The 18,843-nt window shown below is 41.8% G+C and overlaps 1 protein-coding gene across 2 annotated transcripts in view; it reads right to left on the minus strand.

Moving 5' to 3' along the window:
* MRPS9 (mitochondrial ribosomal protein S9) overlaps positions 1–18,843 on the minus strand; it is a 52,259-nt gene that overhangs the window by 10,868 nt on the left and 22,548 nt on the right. For both annotated transcript variants that reach the window (XM_019525091.1, XM_019525092.1), the window contains exons 5-6: positions 14,789–14,868; positions 8,261–8,346 (exon numbers count right to left, since the gene is read on the minus strand). In XM_019525091.1, the coding sequence (XP_019380636.1) occupies positions 8,261–8,346; positions 14,789–14,868 (166 nt within the window). The remainder of the gene's footprint in view (positions 1–8,260; positions 8,347–14,788; positions 14,869–18,843) is intronic.

Below are 18,843 nucleotides of genomic sequence, written 5' to 3' on the forward strand. Positions count from 1 at the left end.
TTTCTATCTATAAGCCTGGACAAATGGCACATTTACACTGGAGTAACCAACATTACAGCAGAGTAAAAAAATTTAAAAAGCAGCAGCAGCAGACAGACAACACAAGCCACTAAACTGGGCTAAATCTGCTCATTGTGGTTCAAAATTAACTTAAAGAATTAGGAGTAAAATTCCACTGGTGTACATTACACTGCTTTAGATATCCTTAGTTCACTTTCCTCCCAGGTGCCTAGTTTGCTAAAAGGCAAACTGGCTATTATCTGCTTCCCTGCCACCTAGTCGTATGTAGAATAGCATCCTATTGCTGTTCTGTCCTTCGCTCTCTGCCCTTGATTCTAGTGTAATGTACATGAGTACACAAAGATGGGAATTTCATTGGGTTAATGAGCATCCTATGATAAAATTCCTAAAAAGAACTCTCAAAGCAACCAGTCTGCTATATCCTAACTCCTTCATTCCCCAAAGGAAGGAACTGTGCCCAGTCCTTATAATATTGATTTGTTTAAAAGGCTAACAAAATCCTGGCTGCAACCATTGAAGGGGCTCTTTAAGACGCATCACAACTGTTGTCTTCCAGGAATTCTCTTTTGACCTTCAACAGAAATGAGAGATCAATACTGCAGTTAGTAAAACCTTCAAGGAAAAAGGCATCCACTAGAGAGCCCTGTATGCTGGAGTCTGTGAAAAGGAAGCTAATGTATTCACATCACAAGACTTAAGTTTCACTAACACTGCATCCTCTTCCAATCTCACTAATATTTAAATACTTAATAAAGGTAAGAAGTTGAAAAAGAAGAAGAGCAGGGCATTTGTCTTTCTGAAGGAAGAAAAAGAAGGGTAATAAGGATTAAAACTATTTAAATAAGATGGCAGTCAGGAGGTGTGTGAAGGAACTATACAAATGGAATGGAAATAAGGAACCTTTAGATCTTACCAACACACTTACAGGGTGTGGGATGACCTTCTCAGCAGTAGAAAGGGATCTTGGAGTCATAGTTGACTCCAAGATGAACATGAGTCGTCAATGTGATGAAGTGATCAACAAGGCTAACTGCACTTTATCATGCATTAGTAGATGAATAACAAACAGGTCCAGGGAGGTGATGCTTCCCCTCTATGTGACACTGGGCAGGCCGTAGTTGCAGTACTGCATCCAGGTTTGAGCGCCGCACTTCAAGAGGGATGCAGAGAATCTTGAGAGGGTTCAGAGGAGGGACACTCATATGGTTAGAAGCCTGCACACAAGGCCCTACATGGAGAGACTGAGGTACCTAGATCTCTTCAGCCTTCACAAGAAGAGGCTGAGAGGTGATCTTGTGGCTGCCTATAAATTCATCAGGGGAAGGCAGCAGGAAATAGGAGATGCTCTATTTACTAAGGCACCCCTTGGAGCAACTAGGAACAATGGCCACAAATTGACAGAGAGCAGATTTAGGTTGGACATTAGAAAGAACTTCTTCACAGTAAGGGTTGCCAGAATCTGGAGTGGGCTTCCAAGAGAGGTGGTACTCTCCCCTACTCCAGAGGTCTTCAAGAGGAGACTGGACAAGCAGCTAGCTGGGGTCAGCTGACCTCAGCACTCTTTTCTGCTTAGGGCAGGGGGGTCAGACTCAATGAGGTCCCTTCCGACCCTAACATCTTTGAATCTCTGATAATTGTTACTTAGCCATAAATAGGAAATTTATCAGAAATTACAGGCAGATTAACTATTTACTCTAAGGTAAAAAGGGATGTGGAATTGTCCCACTTCAGCTGCTTCATGAGAACTACTTATATGGATAGTCTCACCCTGTGGTAAACGAAAACTAAGCTGAAGTAGCTGCTCTCTTTTACTTTAATTGATTTCTTTTTCTTTTATTTTTGTACCTGCGCTATATGGAAGTTTATCTCTTGCTCTTTTTATAGTGTTTGCTGTCTTTTTCCTTTAGTCTCTGTTGTCCTCTCTGGTGAAGCCTAATGCTTCTCTGGTCTTCAGCACATGCCTCTTCAGTTCTGTGATGCTCCACTCTTTTCCTTATGTTGGCAAGGCCTCTTTTTTGTATTTTTTCTCTACATTTTGTATTTTGTTATTTTAAATACATACCTGTAGTGAAAATGTACTGTGCCATGCAGTGGTACATTCAAGCACACTGCACTGCAAGTGCACTGGACATTGCAAGTGGCACCACCTCATGAGATGGAAGCTCTACTGGATACTGTACTAACTAGCTTATGGGTAGTGCTATGTGGCTATACTGATTCCAGCTTGTACAGTACTGCGTGCCTAGAATAGTCTGGCCTTTTTTAGTACAGGTTGAATAAATCTGTGGGGTGAGCAGGCTCTTATTCTTGATCATTGCTCTGGCTTCTTCCTGTTCTCCAGATTTCAGATAGAACCCATTTGGCAAAAGAGCCATGCTAGCTATAAGACACATTAAATACCTTCACTGTCTCAGGGAGTTCCATTAGGGATCTCAGGGAGATCCAGGAACAGATCCTCCAACCTGACTACTTCCCTATTAAGGTGACCATGTTCCTCATCTAGGTCTGAGAAGTCCTCTGGAGTACAGACCCATGGTTGGTTCCAGATGGAGACCCCTGTCTCAGAGATCTTCCTGCCATCTCCTTATTCCTCCCATTCAGAGACTTTGCAGAGTCACATGGATCCTGATGAAACTCAACAACATCCTGGCATCAAAGTCCTGGTTCTGATTCCTGGATCCTCAGAGTCTGCTGCATTGATGCTTGGAAAGCATGAAGTCAAGTACTCAAGACACTCTGTAGTGGGCCCTATGATCCTCCAAATTTCTGCATCTCACAGGAGACAGTGCAGACTTCAACCAGCTTGCAGAACTCCATCACATCCAATGGTACTAGTGCTCCTGTGGTTCCAGACTACTTCAGAGCTGCAAACAACTTGATGGTTCAGTCACAATCCGAAATTTCTTCCGCTCTTCCTGGCTTTACCAGTACCCACTGCAAATCCATTGAGCCATACGGCATTATTCCTACTCCAGGACCTGCTCCCATCATCTCAGCTGATAGAGGTCTCTCACACTCTATTTCTGATTCTGATACCCATAGTTCCACATATACTTAACTTTTTCAGGACCTACCAGTCATAGAACTCTTCTAACGGAGAATCACCAGACTGCATCCACAACTCTCCTAACCTCCAGCCTGACAGCATCAAGCCCCCTGGCCTTCCCAATGTGGCCATTTTTTGGCCCCAGGTTTCTCATCAAGGGGGGTGCTCTAGGGACAGATCATACAAAACATATCTAGTCCTGCTCTTATGCTTCAACTTTCAGAACCTTAGCACAGGCCTAGCCTCTCTAGATGTACCATCCAGGATGGAAAAAATGCCTGACACTAATCTGCTGAGCAGTAACTAGACAGCAATGGCTCTGGGATAAGTTCAGGTGTGGGACTGCCTTGAAGAGGCTCTGCTCTGTGCTAGTGATTTGGGGTGGCTGATTGGTGCTAGAGTGCTTGCCTAGTATTTGATGTGTACGCCTGGGGTTTGCCTTTATGTGACTGCTTTTTTTTCTTTCTTTCTTTCTCCTCCTTTCTTTTTTTTGTTCTTTTTTTTTCTTCCCCATTCTAGAACAACTGCATGACAGGGCTTGCTCTGGGTGGGGCTGGTTTGGATAACTGAGAGGTGGAACTAGGATAGGCAGTCTTATAAAAAGACAGCATCTAGCAAACTGTGGGAGCACCAACAGAGGGAGCTTGCCTAGGGAGTTCACCCTAGGAGGGATCCAGGGAGCAAAAGACTCTGTGCATGTGCATGTGCATGTGTTGGTGGGCAAGGGCCCTGGTGCAAGAGTTTGGCATGCAGGGTCCTGTGGTGTCTCTTTTTACCCCTTCTCCCCTACCTCCCTCTCCCCACCCTTACAGCATAGGTGTTCTTCAGGAAGCAAAGGAGGCAAAAACAGAGTCTGCATCAGCTGTTGTGATCTGTGTGGGATGGACCATGTCCATGGTCCTCTCAGAGGATCAGGAGCACTTCATCTGCACCAAGTCCACTGGAGAAGATTCACAGATTAGAAGTACAGGTATCCATGTTTCGTTGTATCAGGGACCAAGAAGATTACTTGGACAAGAGTTACAAAAGGCTGGTAATGCAGAGGCGAAAGGGCAATGAGGAGAAGTGGCGGCATGTGACTACTCAAAGGAGAGCCTCAAAATTGAAGAGAAGCAGATTAAAGTCAGCAACCACTTTCAAGCACTCTGTGGTGGAACTGCTACGGAACAGGCAGAGGAGAAGACATCTGCAGGTATGAGGCAGAGAAAGCAGCCTAGAGAGCAGGAAGTGCAAGACCCCAAGGACAGGGCTCCAGGACCATTGCATCATGAAGGAAGAGAAGAGTAATGGTGGTGTCAACATAATGGCTTTGGCTTCTTTGCCAATGGGTGGATGCTCTTGGGGGGAGGACTGCTATCAAGAGATGGGATCCATCTGATGAGAATGGGGAAAAGCGTCTTTGGGCATTGTATGGCCAACCTAGAAAGGAGGGCTTTAAACTGGGCTCCACAGGGGATGGTGATCAAAACCTCCCAGTGACCAAGCACAGAGTCCAGAATGGAAAGGACTCAAAGAAGCAACTCAACTCTGGGAAAGGGCCAGAGAACTACAGAATTGCAACAAGTAGTGCAAAAGGGAAGCAAGGAGATCAAAATGCAAAATACATCCATTACATGTATATAAATGTGAGCAGAATGAGGAATAAACAAGATGAGCTGGAAGCTGCAGCCTTTGATCTGACTGGCATCACCGAGACCTGGTAGGACAACTCTTATGACTGGAATGTCAACATGGATGGTTACACTTTGTTTTGGAAGAACAGAGTTGGGTGGTGATGCTCCCCTGTATGTCAGAAATGAAAACGTGTTCCCTGGTTCAGGAGGAAGACGGAAAATCAGAATGCATTTATCTGAGTGAAGATGAAAGGTGAAAGACGCAGTACCTAATGGTGGGGATTTATTATAGGCCACCAAATCAGGAAGAGGAGGTGGATGAGACAGTACCTTCCCATAAACAAATTGGAGAAACGTGATCTAGATAAAACTATTATAAAGTGAATAGATAACTGGCTCAACAGCCACAAGCAATGGGTCCATGTCAGAATGGCAGGAGGTTTCAAGTGAAGTCCCACATGGGTCTGTCCTTGGCCCAGTGCTGTTCAATATGTTTATTAATGATTTGGATGCTGACATAGGAAGCTTCTTGGGGAGTGGGTGCTGTGCAAAGGGGGGCAGGGGGTGGGCTCTGCCACATGGCCCCAGAACCCCTACAACCACTGTTACTGCCAGTGAGTACAGGGTGGGTTTTTTTGATTCCCTGACTGCTGACGCTGGGTACAGGAGCCATCAGGGACGAGGCGATCGGGGAGGGGGACTGCACAGGGGGGCTCTGTCAGGAGGCCCCAGAGCCCCCACAGTAGCTGCTACAGTCAGTGAGTGTGGGGCTTTTTTTATTTTTTTTAAAATGCCAAGAGGCTAGAGCCAGGTGGGGGATGGGGCCGAGCAGGGCAGCCATGGGGGCTTCTCCCACAGTTCATCTGCATTGCCAAATCAGCACTGAATCTCCGATTCTGGTTTGGCTAAATTGAATGGGGACAGTGATTCGAATCATGGAATCGAACCACTGTCCTCTGAATCGGCCAAATCTGAATTGAATACTTCCCTACTCGCACAGGCCTAATGCCTATGTTCTGTGCTATGGGTATTTCCCATGCTTCTGGGTTTTGCCAGTTAACATCCTCCTCCCCTCTTTTCTGCTGTGTCAGGGTGTTTTTAAGCCTTCCCAGAGGCACTGGGTGTTGGCTACAGCCAAGACTAGGAACTTCAACTATGGTGTGCCAAAGCTCATGCTGGGACCAAAGCTGGAGGTCTCTGGCTCGAGGGTCTTGCACCTCCACCCAGGGTCAGACTGATCGCCATATTTGGGATCAGGAAGGAATTTTACCTCAGGGTCAGACTGGTATGGACTATGGGGGTTTTGCCTTCCTCTGTAGAGGGGGGCGTAGCCCTCTATCTGGGGACCTCTTGAGCATATACTGACAACGTTTTATAGAAGCAGGAAATTGGCTGCCGTGGTTCCCCTGCTTTACCTGTGGCAGTTTAGGGTGTTAGGTCTGTGTGATCTCAGGGTTGACAGTAGCCCTCTATAAAGTTTAAATGATGGTTTGTATGGGATAATTTGGATAGGGCTAATGCTACCTTAGGCAGGGGGTTAGACAAGATGACCTCCTGAGGTTCCTTCCAACCTTAATTTTCTATGATTCTATGACCTCTGGAGGTCCCTTCCAGTCTTACTTCTCTATGACTTTCTCTATGAACAAGGTTCTTGTTTCCCCACTTTAGCACCTCAGGTGGATGACTGCAAAAGTTTGAAACATCATGATGTGGCCCATATACTACAAACTTTTCTGGAGGAGGCTGAGAAGCCCATGCAGACATGTGGATATATTGCATGCCTGATTCCAGTTAGGTGATCCTCTACATGAACAAGGCCATTACAGACCCAGCAACGCTGGTCTGAGATACCTGCTACCTCTGCCCTAACCATAGAAAAGGTGGACAAACACTATCAGGTTCCTACTAGGGGCAATGGATTCTTATACCCCCACTTTACTTTTCCTTTGTGGTCACTGCACATAAATGGGAAGGCAGAGTACCTCCACAGCACACCTACAGAGAGGAGCCAAAAAGATGGGATTTTGGGGGAAAGAAGTTATAATCCTCTACTAGCTTACAGTTTTGAGAAGCCAACTACAAACTGTAAGATCCTGAGCCACAGATCCTACTACCCACGAGACTGGCCCAATGGTATCAGACTATGTTAACATCTGCTATGAGACTGCTAAATTGGACCTCCCAATGACTCCACTTCCACCAGAAATTAGGCGACTGCTGGCTTTCCTGAAGAATGTCTTCATATCTGAATTTGCAAGGAAGCCACATGGGGCTCCATATACTCCTTTAAGCACTGAGCCACTGCAGAAACTTCAAGAGCAGATGCCCTACTACTGCTGTTTGCTTAAGTCTCTAAGACTTGTTTCCATGCGACTTGGGCACAGCTTTGAGTCATCTACAGCGGGAATGTGCACGTGGACTTAATGGGAAGATAAGTTACTCACCAGTAACTGCAGGTTTTCAAGATATGTTGCCCACAATGCACATTGCATAGCCCATACAGACTTGAAATCTTTGGCTGTCTGTAATCCAGTAGTTTAGAGGAGACTGAGAAACAGAAAATTGCACTTTCCCTATACCCTTCATGTGAAGGAGACCAGGATGCATGCATATGGTAATGTTGCTGCAAAGGCAAAAGTCTCAGACCTCACGTGTTTGAAATGTAACAGATATAGAATTTTGCATATATGAAACCTATATCAAAAGATCTCCAATTACTGGATCATAACTTCTCTTTTCTTGCTTTCTATCCCACGCCCCTTCAGCTGATGTAGGCTTTATTCTCTACCCAGACCCATTGACTATTCTTTCCAGGGCAGTGGATGCAAAGCAGTTGGGTTCTAGGCAGCAAAATCCTGGGACAGAATGGTGGATAACTAAAATCATTACATGTGGCTACTGTGGACAATTATTTATGACTTTTTAAAGTAGGTTTTTTAAAGCTAATTTAATGTATTTGATCATATATAGTTGATCAAAATTATACTAAGCAAATAGAATGGTTTAAAATTGATGTTCTCTGACTGTAAGAAAATCTATCATTTATAAATACTAAAACATTAAAATTACTGCACTAGGTTAAAAAGGCATTGCCTGAATTGGGGTTTTTCCAGCAGTTAGCAAGATGGTTAAAGATCTTTGAGGCTCTCATAAATCTTGATTAAAAATAATTGGAAACTTATTAAGTAGGGAAAGAACTTAATGTTTCTTGGGTGTTCATTTTCCAGCTCCACTTAATCCCTGATTAGCAGAATATGGGGTGAAGAAACTAGGAGGCAAGGGTGACAGAGGTGAAAGGGTAAGTGGCATGTATGTTTTGGAATGCATGAAAGACTTGCCTTTCAACATGAAATAGTATACACACACTGACAGAGATGAAGTAAAACAAACAGACCAGGATCTTATATATTTGCTTAAGATCACTATTTTGCAGCCAATATCTCAAGTGCAGCAATACCAGAATAATTTCTCCCCAAACCACCAAGCCAAGAATATTTGCTTCTAAAATTGTAAGAAGTGGTAAAACACTGAAGCATTTTAAGAAAACAGGTACCGATATTAGTTTACAAACAAAACTTACAACTCATTTCCCGTCCCAGGAAATGAGCCTTGGGCTCTCATTTCGTCCTCATGTTTCTGAATCCTCAGTAGTTTCGCATATATTTCCTAAAAGATGTGGAAAAAATATTTAAATAAATTACTTTTTATATGTTTTTAAATAAGAAAATACTTACTTCTTATACAGATACAGAAAGATGTAGAAATTATACTAAAACTGGTCAAAGTATTTTAATAAATGTAAATACACTATGTTGCAGGGTCATGCTGCACATGGGACCCTGATCCTACAATCACTTCAATGGAACTTTCTATAGCAATACAATTAAACAGTAAAATTAGTTTGTAGGACTAAGGTCTAGAGTTATTTGCAACACTGAAAAGGATTTGGGCAAAACATAACACAGGCCAATGGCTTAATTTTGAAATATATGAGGGGTACAGGTTGTAGCCATGTTGGTTTAAGGACACAGTGGAGTTCACTGCCATTTGAACGTGTGCCGGAGGAATACAGCACGTTAAGACGGGTTGGAGCATCCCCAGCTGGCAGCCCAGGGCTGCTCCCTGCAGCTCAATGTGCTGTGGAGGAGCTGGCTGGGGCACAAGGGTGTTTCAGCATGGGGCTGGCTGACAGGCAGTCCCCATGCTGAAGCACTCTCGTGCCCCAGCCAGCCAGGGCAGCATCTACATGTGCGCTGCTGCAGAGTTTAACTTGGCAGCAGGATAGTACTTGTATTTACAAGTACTATCCTGCTGCAGAGTAATTAGTTTATTCCAACTTAATAGGGGTACATGTGTAGATGTCATGCCATTTACCACGCAGGTAATTAGTCTACTGCACAGTAAACATTTCATGTAGACACACCCAGTAAGTCATACATAGAGTAGAACAAGTAAACGTGTGTAATGGGTACGTTTGCAGATATACTATATACATATTGTATATTACTCAGATTGCTTTTCAACATATACTAATACGATTTCTTATCAGGCATTAAAAGATGTCAACCTATTTTAATTTAATGAACATTAGGTACCTGGAACTTGTTCCTATATTCCTATATTGCCAGTCCTCCAATTGGCAAGGAGTGACATAGCACAAATCTATTTTTTTAAAACAATTTTCTTTATATTTTTGTAAAATAGTAAATAATTTAACAGTAAAACAGGAAAGCCATTACATTTTTAATAGGAGCCAATGTATAAAGTGCTAAGCTCCTCACATGTATAATACTATAAGTTAAGTAGGCAAAGGTACTTATGCAACACTTTAAAACACATCTTAACACTTCAAAAATGTGTAAAAACACCCACTAGTCATGATTTAAAAATAGATATCTTCTCCCCAAATACACCCAAACACAGAGTATATTTGTATTAAAAATAAATTTGTACTTAAAAGCATGAGAATCAGTCCACAGCAGATTTATTTCCAAAATAGATGCATTCCACGCGCTTAAATGGTCGTGGAGTCAATTTTACAAAAATCTTTGACGGAGGCTAGTGCTGAGGTTTATAATAGCATAGAGGAGCAAAATAAATATTTTTTGAACAACTCAATTGTGTAAACCCCCTGGAGTCAAGAAACAAGTGAATAGCTTTATAAACAACATAAAAAAAGAAACTGCAGCACTAAGCCTTCCAGAAATCTTTTGGTTTTGAGTAGGGACAACAGAAATCAGCTAAGAACTAAAACAGTTTTGCACAGATTATCAGTCTGCAGCCTCTCGCATGATCTAGTTGGGGATGGTCCTGCTTTGAGCAGGGGCTTAGACTAGATGACCTCCTGAGGTCCCTTCCAACCCTCATTTTCTATGATTCATGATTCTATTATTCTATGTTATTTAAAATCTATTTATCTTTATTTTTATACTTTAATAACTTATCTCCTAAAACAAAGCAAATACCATTTAAAATATCTGTAAGATTGCAGTAAACTGCCACTACATCCCAGTTGGGTTTGGTTATCTGGGTAGGTTTCCCACTTTGTAGTCAAACACGGTATAGAAGTCCTAGTCAGGGAAGCAGCATCTCTCACAGCTTTCAAAACCTTCGGTACTCCAGTTTGGGAAAGGGCTAATATGGATACAAAAATTTCATTAGGCAAACCCCCACCCTTGCTTGTTAGAGTAAGTTGGCATAAGGCTTTCCTAACACAAGATGAAAAATTCTTTGCATCTGCAGGATGTTGGGCAGAATAGCAAACCCAGACTTCACCGGGGGAGGGGGGGGGGAAGTGTTTTTGAGTGTAGGCTGGGTGGGCTATCACTTGAAAGGCTTGCCTCATTGCTGAAAAAGAATAGAGGACCTAAGGAAGCAAGTCCCTATGAATATAATGAGACTTGAAGGACACAGAAAAAGTTAACCTGGTAAAAACAAGAGGGTTTTGCCTACTGAGAGGGCTTGGCAATTAGGTGTGGGACCAGACTGGCTGCCCTGGCTTTATCCTTATCTTTCCAGCTTCTCCTATTCTCTTGTGTAGGCCCGTGTTTGAGGCCTCCCTATCTGGGAGAGAAAGTTGCAGCTGTAACACTTACCCCCCACTTCCCTACTGAGCCAAACGTAAACTGGAATATGGAGCCTGTTAGATCCTGAAGTGAAATTAATAGACCACCAGCAGGATTTGGCATGCCTTACCCTCTACACCCTAGTGTGCACCCTAATTTATTGAGCAGGTCAGCAGATTGCATGTGGCATAGGATCCTAGTACGAAGACGAAAATTGCTGTAAGGAAGGGAAGGGAGAAGTTACAGCTGCATCTTTATGCAGATTGGCCATCATCTGAATTGTTTTTAAACTGTAATTAAAGTGCTTCAGTAACATGCAACAAGTACAAAAGACACTTTCAGGGTTTAGTCACTGGGCTCAGAGACTCTGTTGATATGAATGGGGAAGTTCCACAACCCCTGCTTGCACAGTTGGAGTTTATCAAAGCAACTAAAATTGTAAAGAACTTAATTATATTTAAAAATAAATGCTATTTATATAATTAAATTGCATCTCAGGGTAGGAAATGTTGTCTTGTTAAATATAGGTGCCAATGTCTTTAGGTCCCAATTTTCATTGCTCTCATGGGATGAAATTCAGGTCCTAACATTTTAAAAGTTTATGCATGTGCTTAACTTTATGTGGGAATAGTTCATTGACTTAGTAGAACTACTCATGCAAATAAATTTATACAAGTCTTTGAAAGATCAAAGATCATATGTTATGACCAACAATTAATTTGACAAATCTTCAATTCCCAAGATTACAGCAAGCTACTGAAGACATTCTCTTATTCAAATCCAACAGGTGAAGATTTTACTCATCACTCCAGGATGCAATAGTCACACTCAAGAATGTACACAACTGCATGTCTTGTAAACTCAGTTTGTAAATTATGCAACCAAAATAAATGGTTTTATAAGACAAAAATCAGCCATATATTTTTTCACTTCTACTGGAGTGTTCAAATCTTTAATTTGTACAAAGATGCTCGCTTTTGAATAAAAACATATTTTTTATTTTACATTACACAATAAATTGAAGGCAGGAAACAGGGAAATGAAAGAATATGTTAGAAGAACAGAAAAATTTAGGAAAAATCTTTCCACATGTTTCAGATACACGGGTTTGTGGAGATTTTGTTTTGCTTTTCTGCAAAAAGCCTGTAGAACAACAATCTTTGGAGATTAAGTTCTGTATTTCACTTGGCTATACGGAAAGGAGCACCTTGGTAAAATATTTGTAGACTTCCAACACTGTATATAATTGAAATGCTTTAGGATGTAAATTATTTTCTTAGAAAACATTTCGATAAGGGTGACAAAAGGCCACAATGATGCATGAATCCAGTGAGATTTCTGGAATAATCAGCAGAATTGCTAAGTTACATTTTGCTGGACAAATTTTATATCAAACAGCCTACTTTGTCTTCTTTACCAGATTTTATGTGTGACCATATTCCTTGCTAACAATAACATTTTCCATGTAATATTTACATGAACTCATAGTATACTATGCTCAAATTTTCTCAATGGGCAGCAGTTACCCACTGTGTACCAAAATGAAAATATTTTGACTGTCTCCTAGACCAACCTATATTCAACAAACAGAACAAAGAAAATGTACATATAAAAAACACATTTTATAAAATTCTTCCTAAATATTCCGATAATAAATTTAGATATGAATTGGATCCTAGAGGACATATGGTCAATGCATATATTTACTTTTTTAATAGATGAGTAACATCTTAATTAGTTACCTAAACTAATTAAGGTGCCAATGTCTTTAGGTCCCAAAGACTGCTGTAACTCATTGTCTTAGTTGTCACTAATAAAATCTGAAATCCCCATCAGTAAAGGCAGTAGTGTTTAACATACACATTTGGGCCAAATTATATCCTTATCTTATTCCACTCTCTCTGTATATTTTGTTTGTATGTTTATAAAATATATTGATCGTTCATTAAAAACTACAGTAACATGCAATCCATTTTTCTATAGCAGAATGAATTACAGTTTGGGGAGTTTAAAAGAAATAAATCTGCAACTCTTAGATGCTTGTTAGCTCAATACAAGATTAAAACAATGTTAAGTCTTTTATACTAACTTCACTTCTCTTATGACTACCCAACTACAAGATTCTTAAATCCTGTTTACTGAATTCTTATTCCTCTAGTTCTCTTTAATGAAGACACTTAGAAATGTCCTAAGTACTAAACAATATCCTATAGCAATGAACTTGGTGTCTGTCAAACAGATTTAATGTGAAGAAGGTTTAGTCATGTAGTATGGCAACAGGATGTATAATATTTTTTTGAAAGACTGTTTCTTAGGCAAATCTTACATACCCTTTTTAAAGGCTAGGAAGAGCTAAAAATAAACTTGTGCTCCTTGTAAAATTTGTAATTTCTTCATTATGATGGAATGTAACAAAACATCTTGCCCTTGGGTTGCTCTGTTTCAGCCAAAACAAATGCAAATGGCTTGTCAGATGACAGCTGTTTGATAAGGCTCCTCTACAAGACCTGCATGCTTTACTTTTTTCCATGAAACTTGGGATGAAAGGCAGAAGGCAGGAAGAGAATTAATGTAGCATACAGTCTAAAGGCAATGCTACAACCGTGATTAAGTAGAAAAGTTAAAAGGCACAGATTTTCCACAGCCTCGCTGCGTGCAACCCATCCGTGTAACAAGTTGACAGGCCTAGCGCGTCAGCTCCATCATCCTCTCCGACAGCTAAAACGCAGCATTGCATCCCTTTTCAGAGAAAATTTGCGTCTGCACCATGAAGCGTTGTACATTATTTCTTAGCACTGCAGGGGGCTCAAGTCCATATGGAACCTTCACAAATATTACCACAGATCAAACCAGCGGCGTTTCGAGGCAGATTTGACATACCTATTTAAATGAACAGCAGGGGTCCTCGGGCTGCCTCAGGCTGTGCAGGAGAAAACCTCTGTGGAAAGCCTATGCTGCAGCTCCATTACTCAGCAAAGACACACTCTACATTTATCATTCATTTCATTTCTGCCAGGGCAAGAAGCTCATTTGCCCAAGGTCAACAAAAAACGAAAAAAGGTTTTTCCAAGAAATAAATGTACCTGACAAGTGGGGATTTTGTCCTTTGGGTACAGAGAGCAAAAATAAACACCAGATAATTCTACAAAACACAGCAAAGCTGCACGTAGATTTCAAAAGCCTAAAATCTGTTTTTGCGGAGAAGTCCCGTAATGCTACTCTACTTTTGCAACAGGACATGAGGAAAACAGAATCTTCCAATTGAAATGACCTGACAGCAAAAGCAAATACTTCATTCTCTTCTAAAACTGGGTATCAAAAGTACTGCACATCTCTTTACCAAGTCTTCTAGGGAACCAAGAAAGTACATTCTATCAATAGGCAGATATTGGGAAGGCCTGAATCTATATTAAAGAAATCAGCAACCACTCGTGTTTTATCGGATGCAGATTTTATCAAAGAACAGAGACTCCCTAGTCTTGCAACCATGCTTATCAGAGTGGATGTCACATATATACAAATAAATTAATCTGAATAATAAAAAAAAAGTTTAAAATCTATTTATCCTATTTAAATACAGATGTGCCTCACATTAAATACCAGCATACATAACATTTCCTACAGCATTTCCTTTAGGAAAACTATGTATTTTAAATTTGACAGTGAATAATCCTAAATCTCGTCATCTTGGCTGGACATCCGTTCTCCCTTAATAACTATGAGTGATGCTAATTCAGACTAGAATATAAATCAAGGCATGTTCAGAGTATTCAAAGCCAACTCTTAAGCAAGAATTTAACATAAACCAAAAAGACTAAAGAAGCAAAACAAAAGTTTCACTTTTAAATCAGATAAAACATCGCCACATAAATGAAAGAATAAATATTATGACTTAGCAAAATACATTATGTTTTACCTCAGGTGGTGTTATTATGGACCATTATGAAATAGCTAGGTAAATTCAGAAACTTCTGAAATGCACCCTGGTATAATGCAATACTTGGCTGAGAGCTAACATCTATCATAGGTTATAACAAACTTACGTGCAGCAATGAATAATATGACTGACTGCCGGTATAAAAGAGAAAGTGAAATGGACGGCCATCTTCTCCCCATTGGTGTACTAATGAAAAGCAAGATCAGACAAAAAAGCAATAATATATGCTTATTAAGTATCTGTATTTAATTGCTGGTATAAGCCTCTTTTATATACTGATTACTTTTTAAAATATCACAGAACAAAGAAATTCGATGGGTGTTCAACCTGGCTGGAAAGCCAATATTTTAAAATACTTTGTTAAAAACAATCTACATCTGCTGCTGTAGAAAGATATTTTTAATGCAAGATTTCTAAATATCACATGACATGACGGAAACCCAGCCGTACAGCTTAAATAAACTGAGAGAATTTATGTAGTGGTAATGCAGGTAAAGGTGCCAAGTTTAAACTAGAATGAAGGGCACACTCACAGTTGATTAAAATACAAGAATAATTGAGAAAGGTGCCAGAGGGACAGAAAACAAAGTCTTCTGAAAACAGAAAAAAAAGTTTTATGTGCATCAGCAGAATAATCTTTACAGTTGGTCTGAACTGTGTTATGGAGGGACTGCAAGGGTTTAGGATTCAGGTGTTTTGGGGAAATGTTTAAAACAATTTAATCTGTTTAGTCACAGGTGCCAAGATATGCTTTTGCAAAAGCCTCACATACAACGAACAAGTTTAATATCTGTCCTATAAAATATTTAAGGATAATTTCACGTAGCAACAATATCCCTCCTTTGGAAACTCAACTTATTTTACCTGTTACCTTGTTATTTTATAGTCAGACTTCTTACTTGGGTATTACAGTCCAACTCCTGCCAGCTTCAAATGGGAGGCAATATCAGACTCAATGTTACTTTCACAACAAGCTTTGACACCACTGATTCAGCAATGTCTTAATTGCAGGTCTTTTTAAGCAAAGCACAATACACTGTGATAACTTTAAAAGAAGATTACTGTACAAATGTCAGACACACAACTGTAAACAGCTTTTATTTTAAATTTCAGTTTAACAAATTATTTGTGTTAAAGCATGCTTCTTCTGAATAATAGAAATTCAAATTTATGAGGCCTATAGGGCAAAATTCAAGCTCTACTGACATGAACAGCAAATCACTCATGGATTTCAGTGAAGCTGAGCCTTTATTACATCAATTTCAAGCACTGACAACACTTAGCAGTAATTTTTTGTCAAATTTTAAAACCAGGAATAAACATCTCAAAGTGATGCATTTGAAGTATTTAAAGCTGGAGACCTATGTTGCAGCTTGATGTAGGTAATGTATTAAATTAAATGCAGCTTTACCAAGTAGATTATTTTGGACTGTTGTATGTCTTACAAAACTTCTAAGTACCATGTCATATACAGCCTTACATTCAAAAGAGGCCAAGCTGAGAAGATGCGACTAAAATCTGAGGTGAGCAAAAGTTTGCTCAACAGTGGCCCACACCAATAAGTCCTATCCTATCCATGGAAAAACCTGTTTCCTTTGAACCAGAGGAAAATACAATAAACTATAATTCAGTTAAAAAAAAAAAAGCAGCTTCAAAGTTAATACAGGTTTCCCTTGATTTATGTGAATTCGCTCTTATGCAATGACCCTTTTTATATCTAAAATTTGTTATATGTGAGGTAAATTCACTGCTATGCGATCAGCATAGGCTCACTCCCCCTTCCCCCAAGCAGATAAGTTTGTGAGTTTGTAATGGGAGGGGAAAGGGCCGTGAGCGGAGGGGAAGGGTATGGGGAGGGAAAAGGGATGTGGGGCTGGGGCCCCGGGCCCCACACACCACAGCCCCTGCTGCAGCTGCTCTGGGAGTGGCCGATGCCAGCGGCTTGCAGCCACTAGGCTGCGCTGTCCCCTAAACCCACTGGGCTCTGCTTCCCCTGGGGCACTGTGCCCCAAACCCTCTGGCATGGTGTAGCCCAGCAGCTGCAAGCAGGTGGTGTCCGCCACTAACAGGGCTGCAGCAGGGGCAGGCAGCTGCCTGTAGTGGGACAAGAGCAGACTGGGGCTGGCAGCGGCACCAGGCTCTTCCTGGCACTCAGGGTGGGCTGGGGCGATGGGATGGGGGCTGCTGCCACCCCAAAATTCACCATAGCCCCCCGCAACCTGCCCTCTCAGCACCGCTGCCGAGCACTGGGAAGAGCCTGGTACCACTGCTGGCCCCTGCCTGCAGCAGCCACCGGCCCCAGCCTGCTCTCATCCTGCTGCAGGCTGCTGCCCGCCCCTGCTGCAGCCCTGGGAATGGCAGACACTGCCTGCTTGCAGCCGCTGGGCTGTACCACACTGTGGGGTTCGGGGCATGGTGTAGCCCAGTGGCTGCAGGCAGCTGGCATTGGCTGCTCTTGGGGCTGCTGCAGCAGGGGCTGCAGTGAGTGGGAAGAAGCAGGGAAGTGGGGTTAGTGGGGAGAAATGGGGTCAGTGGGGCTGCCGCCCACCCCGAGTGCCACAAAGAGCCCGGTGCCTCGCCTGCTGCAGTCCTGGAAGAGGCACACACCACTTGCCTGCAGCCACTGGGCTGCGCTGCACCCCTCTTCCCTAGCTCCAGCCTCACTCCCTCCCTCACCGGCTGTGGGAACACATCCCTATCTGTTTCATTGTAAACTGGGTTTGCTTTATACAAATTCGATTTCTGCGCCGTTCATTGGGAATGCATCTACCGCATAGATCAAGGGAAACCTGTAAATCTAAATAGTCCAGTGGTGCTTAGCCCTTTAGACCCACAGGCCAGATGAGTGGGACAATAATGGTCCACAGGCCAAATCGAGTTCCTAGGACCCAGCACTGCCCCTTTCCTGTCCTGATTGCTGGGAGTGGGCCCTGGGGCCCAACGCCACCCCTCCCAACCTCTCCTACCACGAGAGGTAGGTAGGGGACCTGGCTTTACCCCTTCCTACCCCAGCATACCAGGATTGGCTCCTGGGGGGCAAAGCACTGCCCCCTCACTCCAAGGTTGGGTTCCCTGAGGTCTGGTGCTGCCCATTCCTTTTATGACTGGTTCCTAGGAACCTGAGGTCATGTCCTCCTGGACCCCCACACTGAAATTAAGCCCTGGTGGTCAGCGCTGCTTCCTCCCATACCCTATGTGTTGGGATTAGAACCAATGGCCCAGTGCTGTGCCTGTGTGCTGGGAGCAGGTGCCTGATAAAGTGTGCAGGGCCTGGAGCTCCCTGTGACTAGAAAATTTCTGGATACAGTGGGAACACTGTAGGTCAGGTGACATGAGGCTGTGGGTCAGATCTGGTCTGGGAGCTGGGGGCTGAGCACCTCTGAAAAAGTCTGCAGAAAGTACAGCTGAACATAATAGGCAGGGGTAAACAAGTTCTGAGAGATCAGGTAAGTGCAATCTGTATTGCACAGAACATTAAGGTAGGAAAATGGGAAAAGGGGAAGGGGAAAAAGCAGACAGACACAAAAGAAACATGGGTGAAAACTGACTGGATCAATTTTTACTAAAAGATGAAGTTACTAACAGAATTTGACAAGTTATAAAAACTGAATATATATTTTTAAATATATGGAAAATATATATTTTTATTGCTACCTAATTTTATAGTTAAGTTGCTAACGGTAAACTTTTCAGCAATCACTGTTCAAGGACTGCTTGAAGTGCAGATTTATATTTTTGCACTTCAAAGTTCTTAAAGATGTAATTTGTAGAGAGCTGAATGAGATTTCCTTGACAAATGGTGATGCATTTTTTTGAAAAGGCTATTTTTAGTTTTATATAAAAGGATCGACTTCTCTCTCCTTACAATTGCTAGGACAAGCCTTATGCCTGAAAAGTCACTGTTTCTGAAAGCAAGCATGCTACTAAATCTTATGATCACAAAATGAGCTATCCCTTTGACTTTAAAGGGATAATCACATAATTATGATTACCATCTTTCTCTCTCCCTTCTGCCTCTTCTTCAGTTCCAGCATGCTTTTTAGTTGACACTTCACTATACACTGAAGTTAGAACACAGTGTTTCATGCTATGTGAAAGCTGGTGTTCTCATAAGTTCAGATGATATAAACAACTCAAATGGTCTGAAATATCAGTAGCAAA

Source organism: Gavialis gangeticus, unplaced genomic scaffold, assembly GCF_001723915.1.
Source record: "Gavialis gangeticus isolate Ggan-Ray unplaced genomic scaffold, GavGan_comp1, whole genome shotgun sequence".
Classification (NCBI taxonomy): domain Eukaryota; kingdom Metazoa; phylum Chordata; order Crocodylia; family Gavialidae; genus Gavialis; species Gavialis gangeticus.